Source organism: Linepithema humile, chromosome 6 (assembly GCF_040581485.1).
Source record: "Linepithema humile isolate Giens D197 chromosome 6, Lhum_UNIL_v1.0, whole genome shotgun sequence".
Classification (NCBI taxonomy): Eukaryota; Metazoa; Arthropoda; class Insecta; order Hymenoptera; family Formicidae; genus Linepithema; species Linepithema humile.
This window is the reverse complement of record NC_090133.1, coordinates 22,037,007-22,055,176: the sequence shown is the minus strand read 5'-3', so window position 1 is coordinate 22,055,176 and position 18,170 is coordinate 22,037,007. Positions and strand designations below refer to the sequence as shown.

At 50.4% G+C, this 18,170-nt stretch overlaps 1 protein-coding gene across 9 annotated transcripts in view; it reads right to left on the bottom strand.

The window, feature by feature from the left end:
- dac (dachshund) overlaps positions 1 to 17,840 on the bottom strand; it is a 182,960-nt gene extending 165,120 nt beyond the window's left edge. For 2 of the 9 annotated variants that reach the window (XM_067357060.1, XM_067357061.1), the window contains exon 1: positions 16,185 to 17,838. In XM_067357060.1, coding sequence (XP_067213161.1) covers positions 16,185 to 16,966 — 782 coding nt within the window. In that variant the 5' untranslated portion in view covers positions 16,967 to 17,838. Of the gene's footprint in view, positions 1 to 16,184 lie in introns of all 9 variants that reach the window. The other 7 variants (XM_067357064.1, XM_012366248.2, XM_067357062.1 and 4 more) reach the window with 5 other exon arrangements.
- Between the last annotated feature and the right edge of the window lie 330 nt (positions 17,841 to 18,170).

The window sequence follows — 18,170 nt, the reverse complement described above, 5'->3', positions numbered from 1 at the left end:
ACGCTGTCCCGACTGCTGGGAAAGAAATGCTTTCACGTATGTAGACCCCAACACCGAGCCGTATGTCGGATATGCAGCGATCATTTTCGAATCCAAGAGTGGAGAAGTCAGAGTGAAAAGCTGGCCTGCAACTATCGTGCGAAATGTTTCGATCTAGGAGCATTCTATTTTTCTCTCTCTCTCTCTCCTTTAAATCAGTTTCCAGAAGCTCTCGTGTAAATTGTGACACTCGATGCTAGCGAGAAGCCATTAAACAGAAATAAACGCGATATTGAAGGACGCGGTAAATTGAGACTGTAACAAACGAGGACGGATCTGTTTATGAGAGAATTATCGCGAAGGCCGAGCGGACGTGGGTATCGCTTGACACGCGCTTAGTTTCAACCACTTTCGAACATTCGCGTTGAAAAGCCGATGATGTACGACGCGGTATTTTTAAGGGTCCGAGCTACCTGCCGACTTCCTTCCCGTCCGTTATACACCGCGCTTCGGTCGGGACGATGTTACTCGATCCGCGTGAAATCCCGATTGTTCCATCGCCACGGCGTTTGTACTTGCGGTCGGACAAGACAAAGTCGTTTCCACCTCGCGAACGAGGAATCGAATTTTGTAGCGACGACGTAGGCACGGGCAATCATTAACGAATCATTATCGTTCCGCCTTGGCTCGGGGGCCCCGGGGACTGAGCTCTGGAAACAAAACCATTAATGATTTCTATTTGTATTCGTTCGTTCGGCTCGTTTCGTGAGGGAGGAGGTGGAGGGAGGAGCTCCGGGGCCCCGGGACCAAGTCCCCAGTGAATTATGTGAGAAGTTAGCTTATTTTCGTTAAGCCGAACTCCCGCGGCGCGAACAAATCGTCCTTCGCTGCCGCTTCTCGAGGCCGGCCTTTGTTTCTCCTGTTGCTGGCCCTTTTCGTGCGATCTCGCTCTCTCGCTCCCGCTTCGAGTCATCGTCAACCTTTCGCCAACACTTCTCACACCTGTCCGCGTGTCGTCGTGCGTCCACGACGTAGGTGCGTCGAGCGCCCGTCGACAGAATTCTTCAAACACCGGTCGGAAATCGCGCCGACTAATAGTCACTTAATTACATGTTAATTATATTAATTTATCTGATCGTCTGTACTTTTTAACCGCGTTACCGATATATTTATCACCCGTTAATAATAGTATTCGGCGTCGAAATCGCGTACGAGATATCATATCCCATGACGATCCACCTATCGCCTCTCAGGCAACCCCGACTGAAAACAAATTTAACGACCGACACCGTTCGCGTTTTACATCCCAATAGAGTGGTAGCGAAGGTAAGACAGAGACAAGACGGCGACGTGGTGGATGGACGGGGAGCAGAGAGCGCAGGATGAAGTGAAGTGGGAAGAGGGTATGAGAGGGGCGGGGAAGGGTAGAGGAAGACGGAGAAGAAAGCGAGAGAGGTGGAGAGCGTGTTGCGTTTCGCGCGCATATATTTCGTTTTCTGTTGTTGCCTGAGAAAACAGACGGCCGGGCCATGGCCGACCGTCGGCTCGTCAAAGTAGGGCCCTCCTCGTTCTCTTCCTTGCACGTATCCCGTACCCGCCGTAGCCCTTCCTTCTCTTCCTTAAAGCCGAGCAATCGTCCCCACCCCATCGCAGCCACCACACAGCACCGTTTCGATACCCTCTCGGCTCTCGAGGCCCTCCGCTCGTTATTTATTAGCAATCGCAGCGAGTGATGCGCCTAAACCAATATCATCGTAGGCGCCGCGCTCGGTGTTGCCGCCGCGTGTTGAGGACGATGGTAATGACGATGACGACGATCGCGAGCGATACAATTCCCTCCCCCCTCCCCCCTCCTCCTCCTCCCCCCGCGCGCGTGCATACCGCAGTGCACGCACACGCGCGGCTGTTATATATCAGGCGCGCGTATCATCTGTGAAAACATCCCTTCTAATTGGCGCCCAATATTTATTGTAATTTCAAACACGTGAGCGCCGGGACCGCCTCCGTCGAGGGGCCCTCGTAGGAGGCCTCGTTCTCAGCTCGGCCGCGTTTTACGACCTCGTTGAACCGTGGATTTATTCCCTCTCAATAAGCGATCCACATCGCGCACTCGGAGGCGAACGCGGAGGAATTCGTTTGTCGACCTCGTTAACCTTTCTATTTGCGCTACTCCGTTTTTCATCACGCGCGAAAACCTTCGATTTAAAACGACGGGTAAAAGACTTTTGTATCTGCAACAACGTGATAATAAGAGAGCCCCGCTTAATATTTGATCGATTTCACTTTCAGTTTGCAATCGATACCGAAAAACCGGTGCTTTGCGCGCGCGCGCGAGATTGTGTTCGCGCCGCTGAGATACATCGCGGAAGATTGATACGTGCGCTTGAAAGTATCTGATACATCTCGCGCGAGAGGGTATCAGTACCATCGCTGCTCTCGTGTTCCAATTTACATCAAATCAGGAAGACAAGCTGGGAGAAGAAGTGGCGGAACACAAGAGTTGCCCACGTAGAGACAAGCCGAACGTTAGCGCGAGAGAATCCCTCTCTCTCTCTCTCTCTTCCTCTCTCTTTATACCTGAATGTAACCTCGGAGGCACTGACAGAAAGCGACCCGCCCACAAAAGTAATCTCGCCCTCGGTCGAGGGAGAAAGAGAAAAAGCCACACCTGATTCATCAGCGGGGAATAAATCGAAAGACGAGCCAAAAACAAAACGATTGCACCCACCGCGTATAGTTCTCGCTCTTTTCTTATCCCTCCCCCTCCTCTCCCTTCCCGTCTCGTCCCAGCGCTCTCCGTCTCGCATCCGCCTCTCCTTCTCTCGCAGTCCATTCGGTAAAATACTGAATGATGCATCCCGGGACGGTTTCCTCCGCGCCGTCTAATACTCTACGAGGAAACGAACGGACCGGCGTGTGTAGGTGTAGCTCGCTTGTCTTTCTTTCTTTCTCTTTCGGCCGGCCGAGCCTCGGCCAGGTACGCCCCGGCTATTCCGTATATAAATTACCTTTTTAATTTCCCGCCAAGACAAATGATTTAATTTATTCTATCAATTATCGATGGAGCGAGGCGCGACGGCGCGAGGTCGGGCGGATCGGGCCGGCGGGAGGTGGGCTTGTTTGGTTTTCATTTCGATTCGTCGATATCTGATCGGCAGTGAATCTCTTTCGTCCGTGTCTCTCGTATACACCCGGCCTTTTCTTCCTTTCGTTCTCCACCGCTACTATGTTGCGTATATACCGAACGGCAGCCGTTGCAACGGCTTCTTGTTTGCCCGAAGCAGCTCATTCGATCGGCCTGGCACCCTGCTCTTCCCCCCCCGTTCCTGCCACTTGTCCGAACCTTTCGTCGCGAAACAGAACGGCCTCTCGGCTCGTTCGGCCGATGAAATGCCCCATTAACATGAGGAACGATCGGGGCTACGGAACGAAAAAATATGTCCTCGCCTCGACGAGGCCGAACAGATCTCGGCCAATCTCCGATCCTGCAGCACGATGATACGAGGAAAAAAAATGTTTCATCGAGTCTGATACGGTGGAAACGGTAGCCGCGCGTGCTTGCGCGCGCATGATGTACGAGCAAAATAAAATTCGACAAGAAAACTCGGTAATGGAGGGCGGGGGCGGCGGGGAGGAGACGATCGAAGCGAAGGTACACGTCCGAGACCGAAACGGCCATTAGGTACTGAATCGACCGGATGATGTATGCGCGGCCGATAAAAGCAGCAGCGAAAAGGGGAAAGGCCACATAGGTGCGCGCGGAAGACTCCAAGCCAGATGAGCAGATACGCATGCAACGCGCGAATTATGAGTACCGAGCCGATAAAATCGGGAACGAGCGCGCGAGCGTACAAAGCAGCGGACAAAGGCCGAAGGGGAGGCCGCGCTGCCGCTGAGACATATGTTTCCACGGGTAGACGCGGCCGAGACTGCTCTCGGAACCGGTTCGACGTGTATCCTGGGCTCTCCCGGGCTAGGTCAGTTATTCAAAAACTGAAATATCGCCTCATTAACGGCGGCAGCTCGTTTGCGGACTTTTTTAAGGGACTGAAATGCGCGGCCGCGTCGCGTCGCGCATCTTCATCGCTGCGTTTCACGGTTCACCGAACGCGGGGGCATTGATTGCGAAATCAGAGATCTCGTTGAAATCAATTGTTGAATTTCTGCAAACTTGCGCTTCAGCCACGCGTATCACGATATGCATCTTTACGCATCTTAAACTTTAATGTTTGTAAATTTAACAGAATGGAAATTAAAACGGTGTTTTGCATTTTAATTGTTACTTGAATATCATTCCTGCCTGCCATTCGTGGCGAGAATAAGAAAAAATGTATTTCAACTGTCCAAAATTTATTCTATTCTGGTCGAATCGCTACGCGAGACGCGCGCCAGCCGCGACGCGAAGCCGGGCCGAGTATCCTCGTCTACGCACGCTGCGGGAAATAAAAACGAGAAAAAAAGGGCAGCGAACGCGGGAAAGAGGGGCAGATGGTAGGGTCCGTTTAGAGTACCGCGATCAAGAGAGAAAGAGGGAATAAGCGGCGAAATAAATATCCGCGCGCCGACAAAACGTTCTACTACGACGGAGCGGAATTTCTCCGCTTTTCTATCCCCGTGTGCGCTCATTCCTCAATTCATATCCCGAAATCGGCCGAGCAAAAGATTCTCGTGATACATCGCGTGTATGAAATCTCTCCCAACACGTGGGACCGAGAGTTTATACAATACTTGATATTTCCACGGTTAACGGGTGTCTAAACTCCTCGCAACGGCGTGAGATACGATCGACGTCAACGAGAAGCTGGGCTCTCCGTACGTTTGTATACGTGCGGTTGGCGCGGGACGAAACCGCGTATTAAGTTAACGGCAACACACTCGGATGCGTTTAGGACGCGCGCACCAATCGTCGTACGGTTCTTGCCGCATCTCGCGGAGCTCGGTATCTATCATCTGCCGATAGATAAATAATTCAGCGTGGCATTACACACTCGCCGGCTCGCAGGTGCTTAAGTTACGATCGTTTTCCAGGCGTACACGTAGCCGTCCATATTCCATGCCTCGAAGATGCCTGCGATTTATCTTAGCGTACCCGTTTTCGAGTACTTCATAGTACCCAGATTACGTCCGACTCTTCTGCGATTAATCATCATTCCGGTGCGGCTAAAGGCCCAATTAAGTCCCGTTTTTGCAAGTCTGATTGTCCCACGATCGCGCGCGGCGTATCGTACATCCCTCTCCCCCTCCCCTCCCTCTCCCCCTCTCCACCCCGGTACGTGCCGAGCACGCACGGTGCTCGGTTAGCTAGTCGGTCGGTCTTATCTCGCGCAATGTGCGCGAATTAAAATGTACTTTATGGCCTGTGTCAGGCGATAATAATCGTCCGAGACAACCGCGTGCGCGAGAATCCGCCACCCCCGCCGCTGTCTTCTCGCGAGTGCATTCGGCTACGTGCTCGACGTGCAAACTCTCCCGGAACGATCGGATTGAAAAGAAATCGCCATCTGACGTGCGATCGCGCGAGACACGACCGAAAGCGTAAAGTTAGTAATTGAGGCAATTTGAACGGCTTGCGGGCATAACTTTGATTACAAAACACCACGATCGTGCAGAATCATCCTATAATTTATTCGCGGCGCGATTCGATCGTTGCTTTTTATCGGAATCGACGTCGTCGTAAATATCATATATCGTAACATTACGGGAGATTTAAATAGAATTGATGTGTTTAATAGAATTGATTTTCTAGAAATAAATATAAAAAGCGAATTTCCATCTTGCGAGCGTTGTCAGAATTTGAACAATTAAAACGAACCGAGCGCCACCCGCGATTGTCTTCTCCGCTTTAGCTCTACCCCGAGAAGATGCCATAACGAGCGACGTTGATAAATAGCGAACGCTTTCGAGAGTCAGAATCCTGCGTAATTACATGCCTATGCTCGCTCGTGGATGCTCGCCGTGCGCAACAGTCAAGATTCTCAGCGTCCGAACGGATCGTTTTGTTCCATTCTATCTGGATTGAAAATTATTCTTGAAATATTAAGAATCGAATATTAAGAAGATCGCACAACTGTGAATTAGCGATAAACCGAAATTAACAATTTTCTTCCATTTGTGTACAATTTATAAGTCGTATTTAAATATAATGATATTTTTATTCAAGCTAAATTGTTGAATTGTGTCGCAGGTCGTTCACCGTGCCATGCATTCGCCCTAATTAATTCATGTTCATCGATCGTGATTCGTTATCGCGCAGGCCCCTCATCAAGGCGACAAACACGGCGAGCACCTGCCTGCGAAATCGTCGCCGGCGCGATCGACGAATGAATCGGATATATAGCGGAGCGGATAACGCGATATCCACGCCACTGCACGACGTGGTCGGATGTATCAATGTCAGGCGCTAATAACACCTCGGCTACTCGTTTGCGGGCCTCCGAACTGTGTGTAACAACAACGCGGCTCTGGCAGCTAATTCTGAACAATGATATAATTACATATTATTCGCTATTATCTCAAGCGCGCGGCGCGTACAGCGGCCAAATTAAAAGACTTGCATGGCAACCGGTTAGACGCGACCATTGACGCGAGGTAATCCTCGAGACACTGGGAAAAAACAAATTAATTACGAAGCGAAGCATTTTGTGTCGAACGCACGCGAGACTCTCGCCGGTAATCGCGACCGCGCGAGAAATTCATTGTTCGCGTGTAGCTGTTGCCTGCCGTGATTAAAAAGTTAAACTTAGTTTAAATGGTAAAAAAGAAATGACTTGACAATCGTTAACCGGCGTCTCGAAGAGAGCACGAGGAGGAGTGCGTCTCCTCCTCTTTCGTTGATTTGATGCAAAATCGCTCGGATCGCGGAGAGGAAGGAAGGAAGATGGAATCGGATGATTCACTTCACGAGATTACGGCAGAAATGGCGTGCCGTCCAGGGCCGGTTCTCCTCGCCGGCTCCCCGAGATCGCGATGCCGTGTTAATGAAAGGGCAATTTCGGCTGATCCCAAAAACGATCCGACGAATTGCGGCCGTTGTGTGCATATTCCCGCGCGAGCTTAATGGCCCGACAAGTTCGTTGATTTAGAATAAAAAATCGTCGCATCGCGATATCGCAAGACGCTTTCTGCAACAATCACGTACGTTGTTGTTCGCATTTTTGCAGCATACCTGCACGACACGCAATCGCCAGTTATTCTACACTCAGACGATATCCGCTTTTCAACTCGACGAAACCTTAAGTAAAACTACACACAAATCGTGCAACTTAGATAAGCGGATCACCGTCCAATTTAGGTCCGCGCAGCGATCGATAATAATTATCCGCGGTTATCCCTTCTTTCTCTTTGATCTCGCTTTCTCTCTTTCTCTCTCTTTCTCTCCCTCTTTTTTCGCATCGTCAGCAATAACTATGAAGACTATCAAGAACTTAGGTACTCCGCCGCTATATTCCCTAACTCGCTCGATCGATATCTCTCAGTCACGCGGTATTTATCCCGTAAGCCTACATTTACGCAGCCGTGCGCGAAAGGGAAAAGCGCGTAAACGGTGGCACGTAAAACCGGAGCGGCGAGAAGGCGCCCCGCGATCGTCGGAAGACGTACGAGGAAGAGAACTAAAGGCGACGGATCCCGCGAAGGGGGGGGGGGAGGAGGAAGAAGAAGAAGCGGAATACCGAGGAAAAGAAGAGGTGGCATGCGTGCATCACGCGAACGGACCGCACGCGTGTAAAGATGGCTCCTCGCCCGACAAAACCGGCAAACGCCGGTCGAGTTGGCTGACTGGGCTGACTGGGCTGACGACTCGCAGCCTGGGCACCCTTCAAGGGTATATCACAGAGGCTATCAAGCGTCCATGTACGTAAGATCGACTCGACATCGAGTGCGGGGATCATTACTATAGGAGCAGCTACCCGAGAGCTCGGTTTTGATTGACGCGCGACGTTGCGCCAAACTCGACGGCACGCGAGCCGAATCAGACGGCCTCACTCGAGCTACCGCTGCCTCCACGATCGGCACCGATTTCACCCTGGCGAAGTAGCAAACAATCGCGACTCCGCCGCCATGATCCGCGCAAACACGCGCTACACCCGCCTATAGACTGCTGATCGCACACTTGAATATATCCATCATAACGTTATCTAGCATCATAGCAAATAAAGAAAAATCATACTAATTACGGGTTGTCGCTAATCGCGATTGTTTGCGATTAGCGTCGATCGATCAGGATAAGCATGTGACCCGAGCGCAATAAGAGTTCTAACAACGACTTGATTTCTCTTAAACATCCAAGTTCTAACTGCCACCTAGCTCCTCGGGTGGTCTCGTGCGTCGTTTAATTATCGTGTGTAACGAGTTGGAGTGGCTAGCGTGCACACGAAAGCCCTCTCGCGAAAGGGGTGCGATATGCTCGCTGACGTCGTCCACGAATCATTCGAAATTACCGAGTATCGTTGTGACAGGCCGCCCCGCGAAAGGCGGAAAGGACGCCTTTCGTGCAGTTTGCACACACACACACACACACACACACACACACACACACACACACACACACACACACACACACACACACGACCGTTCGACGACCGCTGACGAAAACTTGAAATTCGGACTGCGGCATTCCGACGTAAGGCGACGGCTGCGCCACGGTGATATTGCCGGGCGAAACATAATTATGGCAATTACGCAATGCCATCTTGCACACACACGACCGTTCGACGACCGCCGACGAAAACTTGAAATTCGGACTGCGGCATTCCGACGTAAGGCGACGGCTGTGCCATGGTGATATTGCCAGGCGAAACATAATTATGGCAATTACGCAATGCCATCGACCAGCGCGACGAGTTTCTTGCAGATTCAAAAAAGTCCTCTCTCGCGTATATCTTTCGCAACTTTACGTTCCGAAAAAAATATCGCCAAATAATCGGTTACCTGGCTGAAATATCCTAGCCGATATAGTTAATCAATAATAATTCGACGGTGTAACGGCGCGTACCTTGCTGAAATGTTTCCCATATCACTTCCGGCTAATCAATCATTCGTAAATTATATATATACGACACCGGATATTTCATTGAATCAAACTAAAATATGCTCGCCGTAAGTTTCAGCATTCAAATGAGCAACGCGAGCCGAACGAAACAAGCGGTTTGCCTCTTTATGAAAGTACAACGCGAAAATATCGTGAAGCTAATAACGCGCGATCTAAATACACGAGCAAACACAGAAATATGGAGGAAAAAGAAGTGGAAGGAACTAATCATCTAATGCGAGCCCCCACTATCGGAGATGAGTGATTACGATAATACGAAAGCGATATAGTCGAGGTAGGAGATTCGTACTGACCCTCGGATCGATTCCGTTAAATCTGCGGCCGTATAAAATTGTTGCCGTAAAGGATTTACGGAGCCAGGTAGCACGACACGTCTACGACGAGGCTCGACCGAGGCTTACTCAACGTGAACACGCGATTGCATGTACAGACGCGGGATTCTTAAACCGTGTCTCCCGAGAGAGATGGTATAAGCGCCCGCAGCGACCGGGCCGAATGTTTTCCGTAATACAAGACACAAGGTAATACATAAGACAGCATCGATTGGACGAAGCACTTAATCGCGATCTATTAAACATTACACACATATATATATATAAACCTTCCTCTTCAAATCTTCCTCAATCTTTCCTCTAATTTGCAATAAAACATGATACTGATAAAAAGAGATTTTCGAAAAACTGCTTGAATTATTTACAAATTTATATGCACAAATTGCGTTATATGTATTGACATTGATACTGCAATGTAATGCGTATTTCTCGAATAGAATTGATCCCATCTAGGGGTAGCGACAAATATAGAGAAGGATCAAGAACCCTTGTTTCACTCGGCGCGTTGAGCTACGTTTTAGTCACTGGCCTACGACGCGAGAGCGAAAGACGCGCTCTTGGGGATACTTCTTTACAAGGGCGGCAGCGTCATCGCAACGAGGGTGAGCCAAGGGGAAAGAACGAAACGGGACTCGTGGATCTCACCGCCACAGTCAGCTGTTTTAATGTGGGTCACTGGCTCACGCAGAAACAATCGATTTTGGCTTCTGCGATGCGGCGCACGGGAGCAATGTTAAAAGTACATAACGCAATCGAGCGCTCAACGAGAAAATGTTCCGGCCGATTTGCCGCTTGTTACGCGAACGCGATCGATTTGCGCGTCAACAAGAGGGTTTTGCACTTTTATTTTTTCGAAACCTACGATAAAATTGACAAAGAACGAGCCCAAGCTCTTGACATTTAAATCATCTCGCGGCAATTGCTCTGAAAATTATCTCATCTATAAATTGTATATATACATATTTTAATAAGCGAGGTAAAGAAAAGAGCAAAAGGGATGTTAGTGAATCAATGTTGCCGAAATTGTGTAACAAAAAAATTATATATAATTTCAAAATTTTATGCAATATACACGGCTTTAAAATAAAATGCGATATACGCGCAGCTTAAACGCGCGTGATTCATACGTTCTGCGAAAGAATCGATTGTCTTCTAAATGACACGAGGGACGACGAAAAAAAAATTAACTCCTTTGCGGCCCGATCAAACCGTATCCATCGACCCATCGTGATTGGCGAGAATACGTGCTAAGCGCGCGGCAGGAAATACAAAATACCAGCGCTATATCGCCGCAACAGTCGCGCATTTAACGCTTGAAATTGGGAGTCCCTCTCGGGTTCCGTCGAACGCACGGCGCGATAGAGAACGCATCAGGGAACGCCGAAAAGGAAACGCGGAACGGGAGCCTGGCGCCATTGCGATACAATGCCGGGTCCCGATGACTTGCATTTGTATCTCGCCATCAAGAGGCCTCATGATTATAGCCATGGGCCCGCTCGTATCCTGCTCTCTCTATCTCTCGCGGCTCTCCTCTCCATTCTGGGCGTATCGTATACGGGTTTCCATCGTCCTCGAGAAACGATCTCGCTTCGCCGCATGCAGACGGCCGGCAGACGATGCAGATCGCGATAATAATATTGTGACTTTATCATTGCACGCGCAGCCAACACATATATTCTCTCCTCCCCCCCCCCCTTCTCCTCTTCTGACAGAATACAAATTAATACTCTCGTTAATTACGCTGGAGCAACGCAATTAGAACGCGCAGCGTGATCGCTCACAATCAGATGCCTCGCGATCCTGTTTAAATGCTAAAAAGGGCGACGATTGAACATTTCGCTGTGAATTTAGATTGACTGAATAAAACGTATAAAACCAAGTTTATAGCGCGGCGCGATAATTTGGAATAATTTGGAATACAAATGCATTTTATATCGGATATCTCTCTTGGACGGAAAGAAAAATATAATCGCGTAACAACACGAAAATTTTGCAAGTTTCGCAAAGAGAAAAAGGAATGGAAGAAAAGCGACGGATGTTTGTCGCGTGTCTACGACCGATCGGCCATCTTTGGAAACATTATAGAATGAAAAGCAGGCATCCAGTGTTAAAAAGAGGGAGAAGTGCGGAGAAATAACGAGAGAAAGAGAGCGGTGGGTGGGTAGCTCGGTTTTAATCCTTCTTGTTTGTCTTTGCATTAATTATCCAGAATTAAGAACGCTGCTCGGCCGCGGCGCCGCGCGCAGCCGGATTACTGGCTTTATTATTACTTGTTGCAGATTATTAATTACCGAGAATTACGAGCGAAGGAGGCTGGGTGGTGATGGCGGACGACGACGCGGACGGAAGGCGGCGGATGGATGCTGGAAAGAAAGGCGCCCCTCTCAGATTTGTGTTTTCAATTAATTTCCGTAAATTAAGAACGATTGTAAGAAGAGATTAGTGATCGCCGGCCGTTGCTCTGAGAGCAGCCGTAAAGATTCCGTAAAATGAAGAGGGCCGCGCCGCGCGCTCCGGTTTCTCGAATACGGCGACGAGTAATTAAACAACTCGATAAACTACTATAGCAACAGCTGCTAGGCCGATAAGTGAAGAAACAAACAAATAGACGATACCGCGATGTCGCGACTGCATCATTAAGTGGTTCTCGTACGAGGCTGAAAATGGCCAATAACGAGCGGCATCCGGATAGATTATGATGCACTCGAGTTTTCCAATTGAGGCGCAACAGTTTCCATTTTTTATTAATAAAAAGTCCGGCGCGCGGCTGTGTGTGTATCGTTATTATAAAGTTCAAGGCTTATCCGCCTCGCGGTTTTCATCGATTCGAGTTGCCTGAATTATTCTCACGATATCGGTGCTCGGTAGTAGCAAACGCGCGCACTTCGTTTTCGATTATGGGATTAATCGACAAGCAGATTTAATGGAGAGACACACACGCACACACACGTCGTGGGGGAGTGCTACGAGCGCATGCACATACGGAGCGGCGGTAACAACGCGTATATCTCGATGAAAAGTAATGCTAACAATGGGGTCATGCGAGCCTTTATAATATCACGCTGGCGGCCCAATTCCCCATGCAGGATACGGAACGGGAAAAAAAGGCCGAGAGGCCTGCCAGCTGCTGTAAACGATACAATTACCAGATAGATACATGCTCGTGTATTAAGAGAAAGAGAAAAAGAGAGGGAAAAGGAGAAAGGAGACGATCATCATCCACTCGGCGTAGCTGCGCCAAAAGAATCGAGCGATCCCTTTTCGAGACGTTTCGTCCGTCGAATATAATATCGCGATACTTTCCGTGAGCGCAGAGCCACGGAGAGAGCGAGATGGAGAGAAAGAGAGCACAGTCGCGCTCATACGAGGACTTTACCGAGCCCTATTTGTGTATTCGTGCAGTTAACACGAGCGCATAGATATTAAAAGCTTACGTAGCCTATAACCACGCATCGGCGCACGGCACAACCAGGAGCTGGGAGGAGCGAGCAGAGGAAATAAATATTAATAACGGCTTTCTGCTTCCATCTCTCTCTCTCTCTGTGCTCTCGCTTTCCCTCTCCTCACCCCCTCTTCCCCACGATTCTATTCTCTGTGTACCCCTCCTTTTCTCTCTCTCTCTCTCTCTCTCTCTCTTCTCCTTGCCGCGTCTCTCGCTCTCTCACAATATGTCTGTGCATTGTTAGGGCCATTACGGGAGCCAATTAATCTATGCACAATTTTATAATTAAACGGCTAATAGCGCATAGAATTATAGTCCAGGGCCGCGCGCACTCCCACGTACTTCCAGCCGATCGTAGTTAGGCCAGGTACACTAAGCGCCGCGCGCTCGAGAGGAAGAAGGAAGAATGGAGAAAAACCATCGCGCGCACTCTTCTCCCTACGCTTTTTCCTTCCTTCCTCTTTGTCTCCTCGGCGCCGACCTCTTTTCGCGGATTCCCAATTAGAGAGGCTCGATTCCGAATAGGCAGTTTGCGGCGAAACGATCGTACGCTCCGTCCGACCGAGTTAAGCAAATTAATTAATATAATTGACTCGTCTCGTTAGCTATGCGCAACGCGGCCGCATTATTATTTCCTCGCCGATTATCGTAGGGCCCCGCATCGACGTGCATACAGGATACGACGCGCGCAATTATTGCAGTCGATTACTTTTCATTAACAGGAATATCTGTTGGCGTTCTCGATCAGATAACGGCCTTCCTCCGTCTCGGATTCGCAGAGAGTTCGAGCGACGAACATCTTCGCGATGAGAAATAAGCGAGGCATTTAAAAATACACCGCGCGAAGTAACGATCCGCGCATTATGCGCATTATTCGTTATACATCGATACGTGTGTCTTGTCCCGTAATTCCGCACACTAAATTCACGGTTTTGTATTCTCGCATACGTCGTCACCTGTACACTCTGTATTCTTTATTTATTTTTTTTTTTTTTCATTATTATCGCCGAAAGCACGAAATACGGTGCGCGTTCGGCGCAATTGGTTCTATATCTCCGTCCGGACGGAACCCAACGCACCCGGCGCCGCGCTGTACACCGCAAGAAAAATCCCCCTGAATTATCGGTGCGGTTCTGGGCGCATGCTGTTGCATCGGTCCGGTAGAAGCGTAGAGCGGGGTCGATGTGCAGTAGTCGTAGGTGTGCAAGTGTGCATGCACGGGCGGCCGCGCGCCTCCCCGCGTGTGGGTGTGTGTTTAGTTCGTCGTAAATGTAGCGCGACTGTGTGTACCCGTTGCTACCGCTACCGTGCATTATCAGAATGTAACGACGTCAGCGGTACACGCGATCGGACCGCACAGGAAGGCCGTGTCGCAGCGTTCTGATCATTCTATTTTTCGAGCGACCACTGTGTCTCGCGCTTTTCTACGATATCCACTCTCGGAGTCATCGACAGACGACGGAGTTGGAGAATTTTCAAGCAGAAGCAAGAACCGAGGTGAACATTTCCACGATTATTAAATTGTGAAATTGAATACGGAAATAATCGTGAATTTTTAGGACAAATCGAGAAATCGGAATGAATATTAATGATCTGTCAGAAACGCAATAATTTGCAGAAGGAATTCTAGAAATATCGGAAATAAAATTATCCAAGAGAGATAATAGCTTCTCGTCGCTCTCCAGACCGCAGCACTGTTTATAGCGGAAGACAGAAAGGTAAGATTATCTAATCTGCGAGCAGAGCTAATGCGATATCGAGGAAACTGGCAATTAATCGAGCTACAACTCGGAGACTTCGCATCGCGAGGACAAGCGGCGCGATGAAACCGGGAAAGGCGAGATCCGCACGAGCCGACGGCTCGCAGAGTTCTGTTCTGTGACTGCGACTACGGATTATTTGGATCCCCGCAATCCCTACGAGTTACCTCCTTCTTCCTCTCGCGCTCGCTCTCTCCTTCTGGCTATCTCCGGCTCTTTCACTCCGTCCCTCGGGATATCCCTCGATTCCCTCTCGCTCTGTCCCTCTCATCGTGTCGCGTTGAATCCGTTTCCGTTGTGACTGCCGCTGCGCGTCGCGCGCCGAACAAGTATTGCCCATTTGCCGTGCGATTCACGGCTTACCGCGGAACCGCCGTAACGTCTCGTCCGTTTCGTGACAATTAAGTGCACAGCGCGACGAAATTTTCGGGAGTACATCGATCGAGATTGTAGAATCTATCGCGTGCAGTACGGAGCGCTGACAAATGCGGCGACTCGGATTGACGAACGACATCGCGCGAGAGGACAACACTTTTCCCGACGATCTTAAATCCCCTCGTTCCGTTTACCATTCCGTTTCGTCTGTCGTCTACCTCGTGGGTGGGGTGAGAGAGAGCTTGTACAACCAAGCTCTCTTCCTCTCGCCCGGTGTCCTCTCTTTCTCTCCCTCGCCTGGGACGATTCATTCAGAGAAACTGCCGTGAAAGGGACACCTGTTGGCGCGGGAATTCAGTGACAATCCTAGAAACGAGGAGCACGTGCCGCTGCCACTGCTCGGATATTTCAATTCTCTCGCGTTGAACGAGGCGCTAAGCGATTGTTCTTTGCGAATATTATTTTGCAAGAAGATGCGATACGTTTGTCGCTCCGAACTCAACTTTCCTGAATACAAATAAAATGATTTTCGAAGCAGCGTTCATCTCAGAGCGCAATCTCGCGAAGAATTTTCAATGTATGAGAACCGTTCGTGAATTGTCTATACGAAAGAGCCTAAGGGCCACCGGGAGCTGTTTTCGAAGATGATCAAGTCTTAAAAAGCAGTAGGTGGTGCACAATTAAAGTACTTTTTGGCCGACTGGTAGCGTGAAAGCCGAGCCAAGGTACGGGCGAAGATAAAGTGCTGCCCAGCGGCGACACCGTGCGTTATTAATGTATGCGAGGCTCGTAGCTTCCGTTTCGTAGTAGCCGAGTCCACGAAGGCGCGTCGAGATGCTCAGTACGCGATCCTTATTTTCGTGGTGTTCTTATCTCGCAATCAAAACGGACTCGCGTTAACTACTCAATTACAGTCTACTATTTTTCATTACTCGAGATTGCGAATCTTTTCAGAAATGTTCGGAGCATGGCATACGTCGCGAGACAGCGTCATAAAACATCAAGCTGAATCGAAATTAACGAATTAATGATTAAATTGTCGTCTTAATCTTTGCTCTCTCCTGCTCATTTTTTATATCAATGATTAGCTCTGTTATTGTTCAACTCAGAAATTGAAGAAGATATAAATTATTTGTCGACCTACAGAAACGCCTATTCGTAAATCGCAGCGATCTAAACGAACGAAGGAGAACCAGACAGCTAATAAGAAGAGAATCGTTCCTGCGTTTGCCTGCGTCGTCACGTACCTGGCCGTGGTGCAGTCCCTATAAAGAATGTCGAAGTCCTTGCAGCTGAGCAGCTTGCACCGATTAACGCCGGGCTGGATGGCTCCGAGGCCGCGCAGGATCCTAACTTGCTCGACGTTACACACCAACGGCACGATATCCAGGCGCTTGAGCTTCGTATAGACTGTGTGAAGGCCGCCCACGAGGTGCTTGAGAAAGAGCTCGAAGGCCTGCGGCAGGCAGAGCATCGTGTCGCCGGCGATGATGAACGCCGCGACTTTCTGGCCGCGATAGTCGACCAGCTTGCACTCGTTGGCGGTGGGATCGCTGGTGCTGATCGGCGGCGGACTGTTGTACGATCGCGGCGGCAGAACGGCGTGATGGGCTGCCATAAGCTCGAGCGGCGAGCCATGGTGTCCGCTCAGCATGCCACCGAGCTGGCCCAAGAGTCCCAGTCCCGGCGGCGGTAATCCTGGCATACGAGGCACCATCCCCGGCGGCGCCCCGGGTCCTCCGCCGGCCGACAACGGCGGTGGACTCAGAGGAAGGCCCTGGGGCGGTGAACCTCTCGTAGGCGATCCCGGTGTCGGCACGCCGCGATGCTGCTGTTGCTGATGATCGCGGATCTGATCGCGCCCGTGCGATTGTTGATGAGACGGCGGCGGTTGATGCTGGCTGCCGTGGAGCTGCTGCTGCTGCTGATTCTGCTGTGTCGACGGGCTGTGCGGGTGTTTCGGACTGCCGGTTACGGGACTGGCACGGCTGCTGTGGTCGGAAGAGCTGTCCATCGCTCCGTGGTCCATGGAGGGTCGGAAACGCGCGTCCCTGTACTTCCTGCGACTCGTAGAGACGACGTGACACTCCGGCGCGTCCTTGTCGTCCGGCGATGCGGCTCCGTGCCTCTTGACGTTTACGTCAGCCCGTGCCACTGCGTTCGCCCGCTGGCGAATATCGGTGAGACTCGTGCGAACGAGCGTGAATCCTTTTCAATGCATGTTAAAGCCGCTTCTTCCACGATCCTCTTCGCGAACTTTCGCAGACGCTCTGATAAGTGACGTATATTTGTAATCGCGATACACGACACGAAATTTACGTTCAACTAGCGTTCTTCAAACGTGTCGCTTATCACTGCAAACAGAGAGATGACGCGTCTCAGCACACAGTCACACGATTTTTTCAGTCCTCACACGCGCACGAATTTCCGTGTCCATAACAAACTTACAGTCCACAATTGATGGCGTATCTTATTTTCACCGATCCATCGCGAAGACTTTTAACTCGACCGCGGTCGCTCGTAACGATGACGATAACGAGAACGACAACCACCGAGACGGCGACAGTCGCTGCGCAGACGATGACGACGACGACGACGACAACGACGATGATCGTCGTACTGAGTTTGTACCGACCTGCTCACTGGTTCACGACGACGGTGTCTTCATGTCACAACAAAACGGAGAACAGACCGCGACAACTACACCGGGCTCTGGCCGAGAAAGACGCGTGAGACGCGAACGTGAACCGTAACGTGTGTACGAGATACGACGTGTGACGATATCAATGACGAGATGACAGCGAGGGCGACGACGACGACGACGGCGGCGACGATGACGACGGAGACGGCTGCCACGGTAACTCGCAGGGACGCGCGTCGCTCGTTCTCAAAGTAGCAAACGCTCTCTCGGTCGAGTCGGGAGTATTTCCCTACCCAGTCACAGATGTAATAAATAAAAACATCAGTGGGAGCCCGACAAACGGGGAGGATGGGCGTTCTGTGCGCGCAACCGACTATCCGGTTGGCGGAGCCACCAGGGCGGCTGTTCTCGCTATTGGACGGCAGGCTCGCACTGTCTACGCCTTTCGAACCTTCCCCCGGGTGGCGGCGGCTCGGCCAACCATCCCCCGCACCCCCCACTATTTGCCAACCTCTGCCACCGACGTGGTAAACGACGCGACTACGCCGACGAGGACGGTTCCGGGGGCTACCAACACACAGGGACAACCAGA